General features: G+C 42.3%; 1 protein-coding gene across 1 annotated transcript; it reads left to right on the top strand.

Annotated features, from left to right (window-relative positions):
- Positions 1-1,561: 1,561 nt before the first annotated feature.
- LOC308073811 (immunoglobulin superfamily member 2-like) lies at positions 1,562-9,908 on the top strand. The gene is made up of 9 exons (XM_080412976.1): positions 1,562-1,703; positions 2,462-2,836; positions 3,078-3,494; positions 4,130-4,531; positions 4,958-5,332; positions 5,618-5,995; positions 6,092-6,490; positions 6,845-7,255; positions 7,625-9,908. The coding sequence occupies exons 1-9, from the start codon at positions 1,631-1,633 to the stop codon at positions 7,843-7,845; spliced, it is 3,051 nt and encodes a 1,016-aa protein (XP_080269102.1). The 5' UTR covers positions 1,562-1,630; the 3' UTR covers positions 7,846-9,908.
- Positions 9,909-16,802: the final 6,894 nt, after the last annotated feature.

Here is a 16,802-nt window from a genome sequence, read left to right as displayed (position 1 = left end):
AAAATTTCTCAATGGAAAATGTTCAACCACTGCATGTGCTAATTATATTGTATTACTCTACCATACAGAATGGTTAAAATACAATGTTATTCATTCCAAGTACCACGTTGCTGCTTTAATTACTTGAATAATTACTTGAGTAATTTATAACATTTAGCTTTTACTACTGTGTGGTGTATTTTACTTTTTAATACAGACCATTATATAGGCTACTGTAGTAAGCCTAATACCCCCATCTTCAGTAGTACTGTGTGTTCTCAAATACAGCACTTATTGCATTCATTTAAGTCATGTTATTATAAAGAATAAGTCTTAAATGTTAGGCCAACTCCTACGTTGTATAACCCACTGGGATACATTGTTCTGTTGGATTAGAAACATGCACAACTGACAATTTAAAATGACAAGTTTTATGTTATTGTTGAAGTGCATTTTGCAACGATGAAACCGTGTGAAAATGTTTTTACATAAGGTATCAGTGAAAACTATTAATTTACCCTTGATGCAGACAAACGCTGGTAAATGATTTCTCTCACACTGCAACAAAGCAACAGTAATTGTTCATTTAATTTAAAACTAAAATGATGTCCTCTGAAACAGATCTTCATAAAAGAACTTCCCCTGTCCCTGACCGCTTCATGTGCGTACAGTACATTCAGCATTATGTGTCAAAACATTGCACAATGAAAAGACATGGAGGGATTTTGTAAATAGCTTGTGCAAGCAAATTAACAAGGCTGTTATGGAGTTATGTCATCATCTAAAACATACAGTGGCACAAAAATGCAGTGGTGCATCAAACCCTAAGCCTTGGCCTAAGTGATCAGGACATTCTCTAAAACTGTGTCTAAACCCTTATAATTGTTCAACTTGCAGATTTTTGTCTGCTCAATTGAGGAGAGGCCAAGGTGCTCACAGAAGTGCAATCTGGAATGGTTTCCGTTGTGTCTGACATAAGTGCATGTAGAAAATCTCCATATATGTGCATTTGACTCCATATATGTACATTTGACTCCATATAAGCGCATTTGATAGGGGCCCCTGTTGGGAACCCCAAGGGTTACGGTTTATGTTGTGTCTGACATCAGTGCCTCTCCCGCAAATTGTGGATGCCAATTGTAGCCAGTTGGTATGGAATATAAAAAATATGTTTAATATATAGATTTATCACATGAGTCCAGAGATCATGTGTGGAAATCTGTGTGAGAATCTGTAGGAATAGCAAAAAGTCTGATTTGAAGAAAATGCTAAATGGTGAGAAATTTTGTTAGGCAGAAATGGACATGGCCAAGGAACCAATGAATCCGGGAAACAAATTGTTTTTATTGTAAAAACCTATCTTGTGTACAAGAGTTAGAGACCAAGACATAAAGTGGGCTGGTATAGCGCCACCATGAAAAATATGCAGGAAGTGACTTCCTTGGCACAAGGTGCTGATCAGACAGACAGACAGACAGACAGACAGGAAACCACATCTTTACAATACTTCCCCCTTTACAGGAAGAATATGTTCATAGCTTATATGATGACACTGTTGCCTTTTCACACATGCAGACTCAGAGTCAAGCAGTAGACAGCCAGACAGAATGAGCTTAGTTTCATACTTGATAGTTTGAGCATCAGCTTCAGGATGACGCTTTCCCCACAGTCTCTTTGGAGGGCCAGTCTCTTGCTGTTTCTGGGTCAAAGTATTATCCACTCTGGTAAGCACAGTATCCATTTGACACTTTGCATGAAACACCTGCATTTAATTTGGAGTTTGCTGAAAATGTAACAAAAATACCAGAGTGTAAAGTTGTGTAAAACATCTGTTTTTATAAGTCTTATTATTTTAAAGATGAAGTCTTAAATGTTAGGCCAACTTCTATGTTGTATAACCCACTGGGCTCTACATTGTTCTGTTGGATTAAAAACATGCACAAGTGAAATAAGTGAAAACAATTAATTTACCCTTGATGCAGATAAACTCTGGTAATTTTTTTCTCTCACTGTGTAACAAAGCAACAGTAATTGTTAATTTAATAAAATAAAAAAAATCCTCTGAAATAGATCTTCATAAAAGAACTTCCCCTATCCCTGCTTCATGTGCGTACAGTACAATACATTCAAGATTATGTGTCACAACATTGCACAATGAAAAGACATGGAGCGACTTTGTAAACAGCTTGTATAAACAAATTAATTAAAATGTTACACCTGTAAACCTGTGATGTGAGAATAAAGATGATTCTGATTCTGATTAATAAGGCTATTATGGAGTTTTGCCATCATCTAAAACATAGCACAAAAATGGGTGCATGCACAGTGGTGCATCGAACCCTAACCCTTGGCCTAAGTGATCAGCACATTATCTAAAACTGTGTCTAATCCTGACTTGGTACTAACATAATGTGAAACAATTTTGCAGTGAGTGTAAATAATAATTGTTCAACATGTGGATTTTTGTCTGTGCTCAATTCAGGAGAGGCCAGGGTGCTCACAGAAGTCCAATCTGGCCCCCTCTATCGTGTGATGAACTATCCCCTTTCCATCTCCTGCAATGTGAGTGGTTTCAGCAACCCTAATGCCAAGCAGGACTTTGGTTTCAGCATCTATAAGACTGCACGACCTACTCAACCAATCCAGATCATCAGCACAAAAGACCCAGACTATAGCTACGCCGGCTATAGTTCCCGCGTGAATAATAATGACATCACTGTGGAGCGTGTGTCACCTACCTCAGTCCTCTTTAAGATCAACAATCTAAAGGAGGTTGATGAGGGAGACTTCGAGTGTCATGTAGCTAACTCAGAAAGTGCATATGATGGGACCTATCATGGCAGGACTACAGTCAATGGTAAAGTAATTGTGTTTTTTGAGGAGAACTTTTTTTTTCTAGCAATAGAAAAAGCTAGATGCAAATATTAATAAAACTTTCTCTGCTTTAATCATTGTTAGATTCCTATAGTTAAGTCATTCTATTGGGGAAAATAAAGTGCTACCTAAGCAAGTCATTGTATTCCTTTATTATAAAACAACAACAGTCTGATTGTGTCATTTTTACATTTTGCTCCCTTCCTCCCATTTGGCTTATTTAGTGATTGATAACTCCCTTGCTGTTTCAACCCCTGACACCACCCTTCTGAGCCATAATGTGGGTGAAGCCGTCACTCTGACATGCCGAGCCTCCTGCAACACCATCCAACACACCCACCTGTCAATTACCTGGTCTCTTCTTAGAGACGGGGAAGATCATGCCCGACCTATCATCTCACTAGATAAAGACTTTACGCTAAGTCCTGGGCAGGAGTTTGAAGGGCGCTATCAGTCTGGACTCATTGTGTTGGAGAAGGTCGGAGAGGCCACATACAAGCTAAAGATGACCCAGTTGGAGCCATCAGACCAGGGCTCTATCTACTGCGAAGCCCAGGAGTGGATCCAAGATCCAGACCGCTCCTGGTATGCTATTGCTAAGGAGGTTACAGGGGCCATCACCCTAAAGGTCAAACCTAAAGGTTGGTAGCATTTTATAATTTGATTACAATTAAACTGTGTGACATGAGCAGTGGTGTAAAGTAACTAACTACATTTACTCAAGTACTGTACTTAAGTAAGATGTTGAGGTACTTTTACTTTACTGGAGTATTTCCAATTGTCTTTTACTTCTACTCCACTACATCTCAGAGGCACATATTGCACTTTTACTCCACTATAATTATTTGATAACTGTAGTTACTAGTTACTTTGCAGATATAAATTATTACATTATAAAACATACATTAACCCCTTTATTTTATACATAGGTTATTTGAAAATATAGATCTACAAGCTCACAACGGGTTGCGATGTGACGCGTTGTGAGCTTGTAGATCTGCTATTTTCAAACATTTTAGTAATTTTACTTTTGGTACTTTAAGTACATTTTGTACTTTTTTGAATTCCGGACTTTTACTTGTAACAGAGTACTTCTACATTGCAGTATTGATACTTTTACTTAAGTAAAACATTTGAGTACTTTTTCCACCACTGGACATGAGTTGAGTTGACACATTTTTATTCTCTTCATGTTGAGTGTGCGTGTCTGTGTAAGAGGATGTGTGTATGAGCATCATCATTCACATATCACGTGGTTATTTCCTGTCATGCACAGAGGTGGCACCAAGCAAGGGTACTTTAACAGTGAGAATTGTAGTGACACAAACGACTCTGCTGGAGGGGCAAGAGATGTCTTTATCCTGCAACGTGGACACTCAGAACCTGGAAGAGCGATTCTTCTCTGTGGCTTGGCTCCGGGACAGCACAGAGCTGGCCCGCATCGGCCCTACAGGGGTTCTGTCAGTGGGGCCAGAGTACAGTGGCAGAGAGAGTGGAGGAGAACTTAGAGTTCGTATTGGGGACACAGATCACAGGCTTATATTGCGACCTGTCAGAACTCAGGACCAAGGGGAATACCGCTGTAGAGCATGGCCTCAGGACAGAGGAACGGCTGGGACATTCATACAGGGTGCAGCCCAGGACTCCACTACCCAGCTAGTCACCATCTCAGCCACAGGTACGTGTATGTCTGCAGTTCAGCCGGGATTCGATCATGACAAAGGAAAAGTTGCTGGTCTAGACGTAAAAGTCACACAAATGGGACATACATTTGCACACACACATCCAAATAGAAAGTACACAGCCTGGCTCCTCTCCTTGCATTCACTACTTCAAATTCAACTTCAAGTTTATTGTCACATCACAAGTTTACACCAGGTATAAAAGAGTGGGTGAAAGTTTGTCCAAGCTTTCTATAAATTGCGCTACATTAAATAGAGAATACAAATTAAAGAGTCACAAATATGCATGAAGTCTAAAGGTACAGTATATATACAAGGCTCAAGAATGTTACTGTTATACAGCGTGATCACATATACAGTGTTCAGTATCTATTTAGCGAAATAACAAATAATATATTGTCTCTTGTGTCTTCTGTTCACAGCAAGTGCGCTTTCAGTTGAAATGCAAGAGAAGAGTGTGACCGTTCAAGAAGGTGACAGGCTGCAGCTCACCTGCAAAGTGAAAGGGGCCAAGGGTCAGCTCTCCATCACCTGGCAACATAGATCAGCATCCGTAAAAACCATCAGTGATGTCATCAGCATTAACCAGGAGGGTGTTATGGAAATGGGGTTGGGGTTTTCACAGCGCAGCCTTAAGACAACGCGCCCAACCCCTGATACCTTCACCCTGGAGCTGAATGAGGTAATACCCGCAGATGGTGGCGTCCACCTGTGCACGGTGTCCGAGTGGTCCATTGAAACGGCGCAAAAAACACTCAGCCAATCACAGTCCAGCAATGTGTCAGTCTCTCCTGCAGGTAAAATACATATTTTTATTTTCAAGAGTGATGTCTTGAGAAAGAGAGAGTGTGCATTGTCATTTGTAAAGTCTAGTGAATACCTTGTCACTTTCTTTCGATTGAAAATCAGATGTTTAGTGCACAACACAAAAGAATTAGACAAGTTAGGCATAAGAGTGTGGGTTTGAGTAAGAGCAGATGGAGTTTTCATCTACTGTCTGTAACAGCATCCTACTGTACATATGAAATTACAGAAAAAGCATCTGTGGCACTAACTAACCACATTTCATCATTTTCTAACAGAGGCGTTAATAAGGGTGAAATTAATTAGTCGGAAAAACATAGTGACGGTCGGTGAGCAAGCAGCGCTGCTGTGTCAGGTACATGGGCCTCGTCTGCCCGTGACAGTGACCTGGAGCCTGCAACGAAAGGGCGCCTCATCCCCTGATAACATCCTGACACTGTCCCGTAATGGCGACATTACATGGCGTGGTGACCCAGGCCGCTACCAACTGAAAACTGAGGTCCTACAGAAGACTGAGGTCCGGCATACCCTGCTCCTCGTTGGAGCAAGCCACAGGGAGGCAGGAACGTACCAGTGTGACGTTTCCGTCTTTCTGCAGGGAATACACAGGAAGTTGCCGGCATCCAACCCCCTAGCTGTGATGGTGAAGAACCCAGGTATGGCCACGGTTATAAGGCTATGAACCTTTCAATCTTTCTCTCTGTTTCTCGCCAAATTTGTCTTATTCTTTTCATTCTTATTCTCTCTCCTAGTCAGCAAACTCTCCCTAAGAGCTTCCAACCCTGTTGTGAAAGGCAACATCAACACGGATATAGAAATAAAATGTCACATTGTTGAGAGAACATCTGACTCCTCTCGCTTTGCTGTCACATGGTCGGTCCAGGATCACACAGGAAGCAATAAGACCATTCTGAGCTCTGACCGTGATGCTGTGCTAACGTTCGGACTGCAAGCAGAGTCGGGCACATGGCAGCGATTCAGCATGAAGCGCAGCGAGGGCCAAAGCATTGACTTGACCATTCGACAGGCTCTTGTTAGGGACAGCGGAACGTACCACTGTGGCGTGGTGGAGTGGCTACAGGATCCTCGTGGCGAATGGTATGAGCTGTCACCCGCCCATAGAGCCATAGATCTACAAATTGTAGAGCCAGGTAAGTGGCTTTATTGTAACATCACCTCCTGCCAGTGTGGAGTTTATATATATTTTTTCTTATTTTTTTATAACAGGATATCATCGCTGCCGGGTGGAAACTTTGTATTATTTACTTTTTTTTACTTTTCAGGAAATAAAAAAAATGTATAACCTGTGTTCCAATTGATCCAGTGTAGTTATTATTTAGTCACAAGCTCTTGTTAAAATCATTGCTTAAAAAAAACCAAATGACATGCCCCCTATTTGGGGTATGTCATTATAGGCAAAAAAGATAGATGTACAAGCTCACAATATGGAGGTTTCTTTCCGACAACAACGTCAGGTCTCTTCTCTAACTCTACCCTTTTTGTAGCCAATGACTTGCGTGTTGATAAGACTGAGATGCAGCTGATGGCCGGGGAAGCAGAGGAAGTGGATTTAAATTGCACGTTGACCTCAGGTGCTGCCAACCCTTCCTTCCGCTTCACTCTCACTTGGTTCTACATGGCACCTGGTGCCCCTGGTACGAAAGTCTCCCTGGTGGAGCTTGACCACAGCGGCATACTGAGGTATCCAAAGAACCAGGAGCTCCAGTCCCTTCAGGAGAGGCTTTGTCTCTCGAGGCCTGCACACACCAGTTTCAACTTGGGGATTCAGAGGGCTGACGAGAGGGACAGTGGGACCTATCAGTGTCGAGTGGAGCAGTACCAGCTCAACCAAGGCGTCTGGCAGCAGAAGGCCTCCGACGATTCAGGCACAATCACTCTCAGTGTAAAACCTACTGGTATGCTTGCATTTCTTGCCTCCAACAGCAATATAAACACTTGTATATGCATGCATGTGTCTTTCATATTACGAATTATATTTGTGAGGTTAGTGAAAACAAAAATAAATCTACCTCTTTTTCTGGTCCCCACAAGAGAAAGGGTCATTTTTTTATTAATTTATTTTTAGTTTAGAGTTAGGGTTAAATTAGTTTATGTTTAGGGGGTGTGTGTGTGTTTGTGTTTGTGTTTTTCTTCACATAATGATGTGTGTGTGTGTTTACATGCATGTATGTACAGTACTCTACTGTTTCACAAATTAGCCTGTTTGGTGAATGTACTACACTTTGTCAGGCTATCATTATGGATTGTGTCTTTCTCATCACCAGGAGTTGTTGCAGCTGAGTCCGGATGTCCCCTAGGCATGATGCTTGGTGTCCTCACATCTGTTATCGTCTGTCTGCTGGTGGTCGTCGTCCTGTTGACACTGAAGATCTGCCGGGGCCAGGTGTCAGGAGGCAAACAGTCGCACAATCTGTGGGCAGAAGGACACCCTTTGAAAACCAAACCTGAGCCACAACCCGAGCTAGATGAAAACTGTGAGGAATAATTGCACCAAAATCTTCCTTTTTGTTCGACTTTGTTACAGTAGTTTGATGAAACATTTTGTTATAACCAGTTTGATCTCCAGGTTTACTTGGGCATATTTTTGCAAATGTGTGATATTCTCTGCCATGTACTATCTTGTTGCAGCATTCCATCATGCAAATTTACATTTTATTTAAATTCTATCTATTGATGCTGTTCTGTGATGAATATATTCCAAATTTGCTGTTTGTTGATAATTTTCCAGTTTTAATTTCATCACGTGGATTAAAACTAATGAAGTAGATGCTTCCCACCGAGTAATATAATTAGGTTCTACACTAACAGTGAGTGTTGGTTTTGATTGATTGAATACTTTATTAAGAATTTGCAATTAGTACAGAGGTACGAGGTACATGGTTACCTTTAAGTTCAAGTTTAATGTCACATAACAAGTTTACCCCAGGTATAAAGGGAGTGGGTGATTTTGTTTAAGCAAGCTTCCCACAAATTGCAGTTACATTAAATCAATAATAGGAATTACAGTAGAAAATAAGAGTAATAAATATGCATAAAGTCTAAAGGTAAACGTACATGTGGCACAAGGGTATATTATGTTAGTGTGATCACACAAACAGTGTTCTGTCTACAGTGTTTTGATAAATATAAAAAACAAACATCGTCTCTGTCTCTGTACTTGGTCCACTCTTTTTTTCCCTCTACACCAAATCTCTTTGCCGTAAATAGCAGATCTAAAAGCTCACAATGTGTTGCGTTGCGATGCGATGAGCTTGTAGGTCGGCTATTTGAATTTTAGCCAAAGGTCCCCCCCAGAATAGGGATGGTGGGTTCAAGTGGTTAGTGGCTCAGCCCGTAGCACTTGGCCTAGCCTTGACGACCTTGCAGGATTATGCAAAGGCTAAAATGTAACTTAGATAGCATGTTATGTATTGTAGACAGATGCCAGGTCATTGTTGACCTGGCATCCTATAGTGTGTATAGTTTCAATGATAGGTTCTTGGTTTACGTATGTATTAATTATTATTAGATTACTGGTTTACTTATGTATTACTTTATTATTAGATATTTTTTTTATGCATTTGATGTATTATGTATGATGTATTATGTGTATTATGTGTATTATGATGTATTATCTTGTGTCCTTGCTTACTGTAAATTGCTCTGGATTAAGAGGGTCTGCTAAATGCCTAAACTAAACTTGGGGGAGATTTTCCAGTATATGCCCCAGGGCATGTTCAGTTTTTATTATTGATCATTTTATTGTGTTGTTTCATTACTGTATGTGTTGGGGGATTTATATGTGATTAATGCCATTGGTTTATGTTCATTTAACAAGTTATTTGTATGTGTTTTTGCCATGGGTTACACCATTGGTGACATGTTGCAGTAGGCACTCCCTCTCCCTTTTTGAGTTGGTTTTGGGTCTGGTATTTGTAAGCTGTTTGTAACAATAAAGAGTATTCTTTTCAAGATCCATTGTCAGGACTTTTAAGGCCTGATTTATATTGCACGCCGGTGTCGCATGCTGGAAATAGCAGATCTACAAGCTCACAACGTGTCACATTGTGAGTTTAAATTTGGCATCAAGTGTCTGCATTGAATCATGGAGCAGCTAACGGTCAAAAGTACGTCAGACATAGGTGAAATTATACAGACATGTACTATAAGGCACTGTGGGCTTACAATTGTCAGTGACAGACCCTAACCAATGGATACTGGTTTTAGTCTGTTTTATGGAGGAAGTTATATATAATCATCAACCTTGTATATCATAGAGTAAGTTGACGGGAAGCAACAGGAGATGAGTAATGTGGCAAACTTTTTGACAGAGAGACAGGCACGCAACGCAAATGTGGTAAGAACAACAAATGTCAGAAAATGGAAACAAGAACCATGTTCTCTTCTGTGAAAGCAGGATGTGGTTCACACAGCTGACTATGTGATTTATCTCGTCTGTATATTCAGCACAGTCACCGCTTGTAAGAAAGCGAGAACCGAGAAGCCAAGCAAGCAAGCTACATCTGTCTTTTCTGACGGTGACCATCCTTAATTAAAATGTTGTCATACCTTAGTTGATTTTGTGAATACACATACCGTACGTAGATAATTAAAGTGTGTGTGTGTGTGTGTGTGTGTGTGTGTGTGTGTGTGTGTGTGTGTGTGTGTGTGTGTGCGCGCGCGTACGCGTATGTCTGCCTGTCTGTCTGTCTGACAGTTTGTTATATTTTAGCAGATGCTCGGCTGCTAAAGAAAAGAGCATGATCGTATGCAAACTCAAAAAAGGGGAGAACAGCAGTCCCTCCCATCTCTCTATTTCTCTTCTTCATTTCTTTTCTCTCTGTCTTGCTCTCATTTCTTTTCTCTCTCGTTCTCACTCTCTGCATCATCCACATCAATGTTTAACACCCCATCTGTGTGGATAAGACAAGAATAGAATCCATTTCATCCTCCACTCTCACTTTGGAGTAAATGCGTCTGGACATCAGGTTGCTGTCGTGCAGAGAAAAGCTTGTGTCAGCTGTTGAGCGTAGAAGGCAGTCGAGTACAACTCGAGATAAAAACATGAACAGTGATTTTGAAAAGAAACCCAGAATGTACGGTACAGCAACTTGTAAAAGTGTAGCTGCCTTAGCTCTGGAACGAGAAAGAGATACGGGCCTACACAATTCTGTGCTCACTCTCGATTCTTGTCAATGCTTCACTAGTCTAGTGGTCTGCCTCTCACCAAAGGGAATACACCTCTTTCAACTTTTCTGCATTCAAGGTGTCCTTGTGTTGCTATGGCAACACCTGCCTGAGCAAATAATAAGACAGAGACTTGGGGATCGCAATCAATGGTCATGCACATTATGCTGCAGTTCTGTAATATTGAAATGCATTTGCATGAAAAACATCAGCCACGGCAGAGGTCCCCCATCCCCATTCATCCTATACAGCAGCCATGACAGCATGAAGTCTGATTTATACATAGTCGTAGGATGGTGTGTCCTGCAGAAAATAGCCGATCTACAAGCTCACAACATGTGGCATGCGGGATTCATGTGTCATTTTCTGAGATTCGACAGAGCATAAATTAGGCGTAATCCTTTTGTAATGGTGCAGAGGGGAGCTGTAGCCTATTGTACTGTAACATAAAAATAAATCTTCTAGGCCTCAAGCAACTGGTCACCTGACTATTCCTTGCACCTTGCAAACATTCCATCCAATTCCTCATGTGGCTATTAGATGTAGAGAGCACAATGACTTTTATGATAGATAAAGATAGATTGGATTATATGATAATTGCACCCTGGAGGAGGAGTTATAAAGTCTGCTGCTGGTGTGAACATTGTCCTGCAAGCTTTCCTAGAATGTGAAGGAGGCATTTTGTTCACTCATGAACGCTCATGCACACGCATTGACGCATGTATACGGGCGCGCGCGCACACACACACACACACACACACACACACACACACACACACACACACACACAGTCACACACACACACACACACACACACACACACACACACACACACACACACACACACACACACACACACACACACACACACACACACAGACACACACACACACACACACGCACAGACACACTGTACCCGCGTACCCTCAATGCACGACAGTCACAGCTATTACAGGTTTGCAGGATTCAAAGCAATGCTTGTTGGTAGCTCAAAGCAAAGCTTAAAAAGCTAAAGTAACTTTTAAAATAAACTATAATATACTTCTCATACACTCATCTCAAGCCAAGATTGCCTATCATTCTTGATGAGGGATATGCACTGCATTGCACACACGCACGGCCACGCACGCACGCACACATGTGTATATAACCTACTATATATATATATATGTATATATATATATTTATATTGATATAATATGTATATCAATCCTTACAACAACATTTGTGACTAGTTAGTTAGTTAGTTAGTTAAACTTCAACTTAGTTCATGATTTAACAAAACAGTTGAACATACAGAATAAAGGCAACAAGATAACTATTGACCGAAAAGGTATAGGCTGAAGCCGAAGTTTATTATGCCCACCTTATTAATATTTAAATTAATTGTCACAATAGAAAAAAGGAAACTAAGGTGGAGAGGGGAATGTTCTGATCAGGGAAGGGGAGGTGGGTATTAGGCAGTGCTGGATTTGGAATGGGACCAACTGAGAGAGCCTGAATATGCTGTTGCTGTCAACTGTGTGTAAGTGCACTGCAAATCCTGTTGAGGTACAGGTGAATTGGTTATCGTGCTGTTGGCCGCAAGTTAGTGTACCTGCCCTGCCAGCGGGGCGGGGGGGGGCTTTTACAGGTCCATGCCCAGGGGCACCTAATCTGCCTATGGCCGGGATGATACTATAAACATTGACAGCTGCCAATAATTATTTTCCTGCCGCTTCGAGGCCCCATTCGACTAAAGAAGACACAGGTCTCTCTCTCTCTACTTGGCCAGTTCATCACCTGTCAGCACTAGAGGGAGCTGTAGTCACCTATAAGCAAAGGAGACAGAAAGCACAGAGGAGAGACAGATGAGTTAAGTGCTGCAGCACTTAGTTGACAGTCACCATAGCATAGCACTCAATCTGAAAATCGAATTTCTCACCCAGACATGTACCTCCCAATCCAACAGCACTGATGATGGCACATTTTAACTCTGTAGGCTACCATCAGTACACCGTATATGAGTAATGCATGAATGCTTGGTGCTTGGAGTATACTGGAGTGTGTGTGTGTGTGTGTGTGTGTGTGTGTGTGTGTGTGTGTGTGTGTGTGTGTGTGTGTGTGTGTGTGTGTGTGTGTGTGTGTGTGTGTGCGTGTGCGCGCGCATTTGTGTGTGTTTGCGAGTGTGTGTGTGTGTGAGAGAGAGAGAGAGAGAGAGAGAGAGAGAGAGAGAGAGATGCGAGAGAGAGAGATGCGAGAGAGGGGGAGGGGTAGACACATCTATATTTCAGTTTGGGTGATTTGGGTTGTATTGAGGAGGAGGGTCAGTGTGTTTACTTTACAGTGTCTGATCAGTGATACCATGTGCTCAGCTGGAGTAAAGCCATGTGGGTCAGTGTGTTTACTTTACAGTGTTTCATACCATGTGCTCAGCTGGATTAAAACCATGTTGAACTTTGGTAGAACCTTGGATTTTATAGCTGGCCAGGTACAGTATAGTGGCTGCAGTATACTACAACCCAAGGTTCCCCCCAGGGTCAACACTGCTTTAACCCTTATCCGAAAGTACAAAAACAAACTCTTGTTATGGCTTTCTGTTGGGCAGAGATTCTTCTCTAAAGAGGGCATAGCTGCTCTGTGACCTTTTAGGAATGAAGTAATAAGCCACATACTGTACTACAAGAACAGGCAGACAGACAGGCAGACAGACAGACACACGCACGCACGCACGCACGCACGCACGCACGCACACACGCACACACGCACACACACAAACACAGTCACACACACACTCTTTTCCAAACTGTACAGAACTGCCTTTGTCTCCAGAGACTGTGCATGCTGGTAGGGGAGGCTGGAGCGTCCAAAACAACGGCAAAATGGTGCAATATGAAGTAATCGCCTGCTCTGTTCGCTGTCAAGGGAGCTCTCGACAAACTCTTTGCTCCCAATTCTCTTTCACCACTGTATATTCATACTGCACAGATGAATGGGCCGGCGATGCTTTATCCTTCAAAGCTGTCATATTACAACTTGCCAAGTTCCAATCTGTTTAGTTTGTAACAGGCCACGCAGGTCTAATTGTTTCAGTTAAGACAAGCTGGAATAATGAATTCCTTTGCTGGCTACTTTTATTCAGAGTGTGTGTGTGTGTGTGTGTGTGTGTGTGTGTGTGTGTGTGTGTGTGTGTGTGTGTGTGTGTGTGTGTGTGTGTGTGTGTGTGTGTGTGTGTGTGTGTGTGTGTGTGTGTGTGTGTGTGTGTGTGTGTGTGTGTGTGCGCGCGCCCCTGTCTGTCTGTCTGTCTGTCTGTCTGTCTGTGTGTGTGTGTGTGTGTGTGTGTGTGTGTGTGTGTGTGCGCGCGCGTGTATATGCATGTGGTGCATTTGGCAGTGTGCTGGGGTTCCCTTCTGAAAGGCACAAAATAAGGTTTGATGAAAATATCAAGTTTCATTTTGACAGTGCCAGCTCACATTGATTGATGGTGTTGGAGCGGAATTAGTCTTGATTTTTGCTGTTGCTGATATTGCGTCAGTACATGCATGAATAAAACAACTAATCCGTCTCTCAAATGTTTTTTTCCATCTTCCTCCGTTCATTCTCCCATAACCTCCATGGGCCTCTCCGTTTAATGAGACAGCGAAGACATCCCAATGACCCCACTGACAAACAAGACATGGATTGTCCACTTTGGGAGTAAATGCAGCCTGATTTTCCCGGAAGATAACCAAATAAACAAACATTCTACTTAATTTGCTTGCTTAGGGCGTGTTGGGGCCTTTTTCAAAGGGTCCTCTTCACAAAGTCTGATGATGCCTCCCTGAGCTGTGAGCCTTGCTGCCTGCTCATGGCTGCTAACACTAACTCATTGTTCATAGTACAATTATTCAGAGTGGCCCTTTAATAAATCATTGGGTATCTCTGTCAAGCTAATACTTGTGACGGCGACATGCAGTCAATATGAATAAGTGATATGATGACATATTTAAGCAACGCACCAGGACGTCATCTCATGCATCTCATTGTGCTGCGAGACATCAGTGAAGAACATTTCAGCAGGGACGACCTGGATCAAACGTCACCGAGGCAACAGGAGTCCAATGAAATCCGGTCATTTAAAATGGTGCAACTGTGATTACTTAAGTTGGCAATGTGAAGATTTCCTTGCCAAGGAAAGAGGAAAACAACAGTTAAGCTGGTTTTAGATTGTTTGTGTACAATGTGGCTTTATCTGATGTCAACAGACAGGGCGTCTGGAGACAGAGGGGGGGTCTCTATCTGAGAGATCCGAGTGGAGCAAAATGTCAACCGCCTCCAAAGCATTCACTCACTGGTATCTGGGAATAGCCAACGGTAGCTAATGTAACCCTGCCTCTATCAGGGCAGTCTATCAGCTCAGGCTGGGGGAGCTGTTGATCGACCAGCAGCACTTAAGGCCGTATTCACATCCGTACTGGCTATCAGGGTTGAACCTCAAAAATCCCATCCCCGGTTTTCGCTGAGTGGCAGAGAGAGGGTTGAAATGTCACGGTCATCGTGACCAAACTGCGGCCCTCCTTGCATCTGTCTGCCTGTGAGAGAGGAGGAGAGCAGGGGAGGATGCTTGAGAGACAGGAGAGCAACAAGGAGGAATGCACTCTTGCTATGCTGTTCTTTCTTTCTGCCCGCTAATGGGAAAAAGCAGCATGAGACTTTGCACGGAGTCTGTCTTCGTGGCTTCATACACACTTTATCCATCTGTGTGTTTTCGCTTTCATTTGCTCTTTTTCCACATACCTCTCGACAGATAAAAGTGGCTAACATACTTTTCTACTCCCCCCTCCTTAGACTGTAAATCATTCTGCCTTGAGAGTTGTGTAGTTGCCTTCCTTTTTATTTCAAACACCATAAAGTTAGGGGTAGATTTTGGAAGGTCCACCTAGCTTTGCCCAGAATACAGTCTTATATCTTGATTGTTTTAAATTTGATGACCAGCATTTATTACTGATGAGTCAAAAGCCTGGACTTCCCCTTTCTGTTGATTTGAGTGTGCAATGTTAAGATTCAGTGTTCACCCACATCCTAATCTGTATACGTTGATCACTTTTTTTGAATGATCAATGTATTCGTGCATGTTTCACCACATCAAGTCCTTACTCAATTAATCATCCACAACATCCACAACATCTCCTGTGGACATTTAAGAGAGATATGTTTCACCCCATCTCTTGTAGCCTTCATATTGTCATGGTAACAGCAAAAGGACACCTCAACCTCAGTAGTGGAAAATTATCAAAAACAAAAACGATTGTATTTTATTTTATTCGACGCTCCTCCTTGCCGGCACATGGGTTTGTTTGTTTTCATGTGTCCCCGAGTTACCTCCTGTAATGAACAAGAGCCTCCACAGAGGAACACCTCAGATCAGATAGATCCATCAAACAAACAGGGCCAATCTGATGCTGTTTGCGTTTTTCTTTTTAGTTGAGTTCTTCAGTTTTTAACTGTTTAGGTTCACACACGCACACGCACGCACGCACACACGCGCGCGCGCACACACACACACACACACACACACACACACACACACACACACACACACACACACACACACACACACACACACACACACACACACACACACACACACACACACACACACACATACACACACACACACAGCCACAAGCACCACTGAATTGTTGGGGCAGGCTTTCTGCATTTAGGCCTGCTGTATGTGTCAACGTATACTGACTGCAGCTGTGTCTGTGCAGTCTGAGCCATTCTCAGACGTGTTAGTTTTGGCGGCTGCTGGTGACAAAGGCAGTATGCTGATAGCTTCATTACCATGGTTTAGATGCTGTCGTCGCCGCCTTCCTCTGTCACCAGCATGGATGCTCGTCTGCACCCATCAGCTCCCATCTACACCCATCAACTCCCATCAGCCTCTCTCTGCATGTGAGGCGCTTCCTCAACTGCCGTCTCACTTACTCATGTTGCTAATTAGCTGACAAACGCAAGCTCTTCCCAGCTCCCAGCTCCCAGCAGGTTCGGGTGGTGGATGCATGCATCTGTAACCCCTAGCATACATGCACATGCAGTTGCACACGCTTAAAATGGAAATATGCTTTTACATGTTTTATAATTCAGAAAACTGAAAAATAAAGCAAAAAAGGGGGATATATCCATAATGCTTTCTCGCACTTTTAAAATCTGTGTGCAAGTCAAACTATTACTATTACTTTAAAAAAATTACACATCCTCAAGAATGTAAATGCTATTATCAATCAGTGATATGTTAATTTTTAACCAGTAGGA

The sequence above is a fragment of the Gymnoscopelus braueri genome (genome assembly GCF_963280865.1).
Source record: "Gymnoscopelus braueri genome assembly, chromosome: 18".
Classification (NCBI taxonomy): domain Eukaryota; kingdom Metazoa; phylum Chordata; class Actinopteri; order Myctophiformes; family Myctophidae; genus Gymnoscopelus; species Gymnoscopelus braueri.
This window is presented reverse-complemented; position numbering and strand designations above follow the sequence as displayed.

Excerpts from the sequence above, each read along its gene's own strand:
- LOC308073811 (XM_080412976.1), top strand. The coding sequence starts at position 1,631 with ATGACGCTTTCCCCACAGTCTCTTTGGAGGGCCAGTCTCTTGCTGTTT. Across the intron at positions 2,837-3,077 it reads TGGCAGGACTACAGTCAATG|TGATTGATAACTCCCTTGCT; the intron begins GTAAAGTAATTG and ends TGGCTTATTTAG. Across the intron at positions 7,256-7,624 it reads TCTCAGTGTAAAACCTACTG|GAGTTGTTGCAGCTGAGTCC; the intron begins GTATGCTTGCAT and ends TCTCATCACCAG.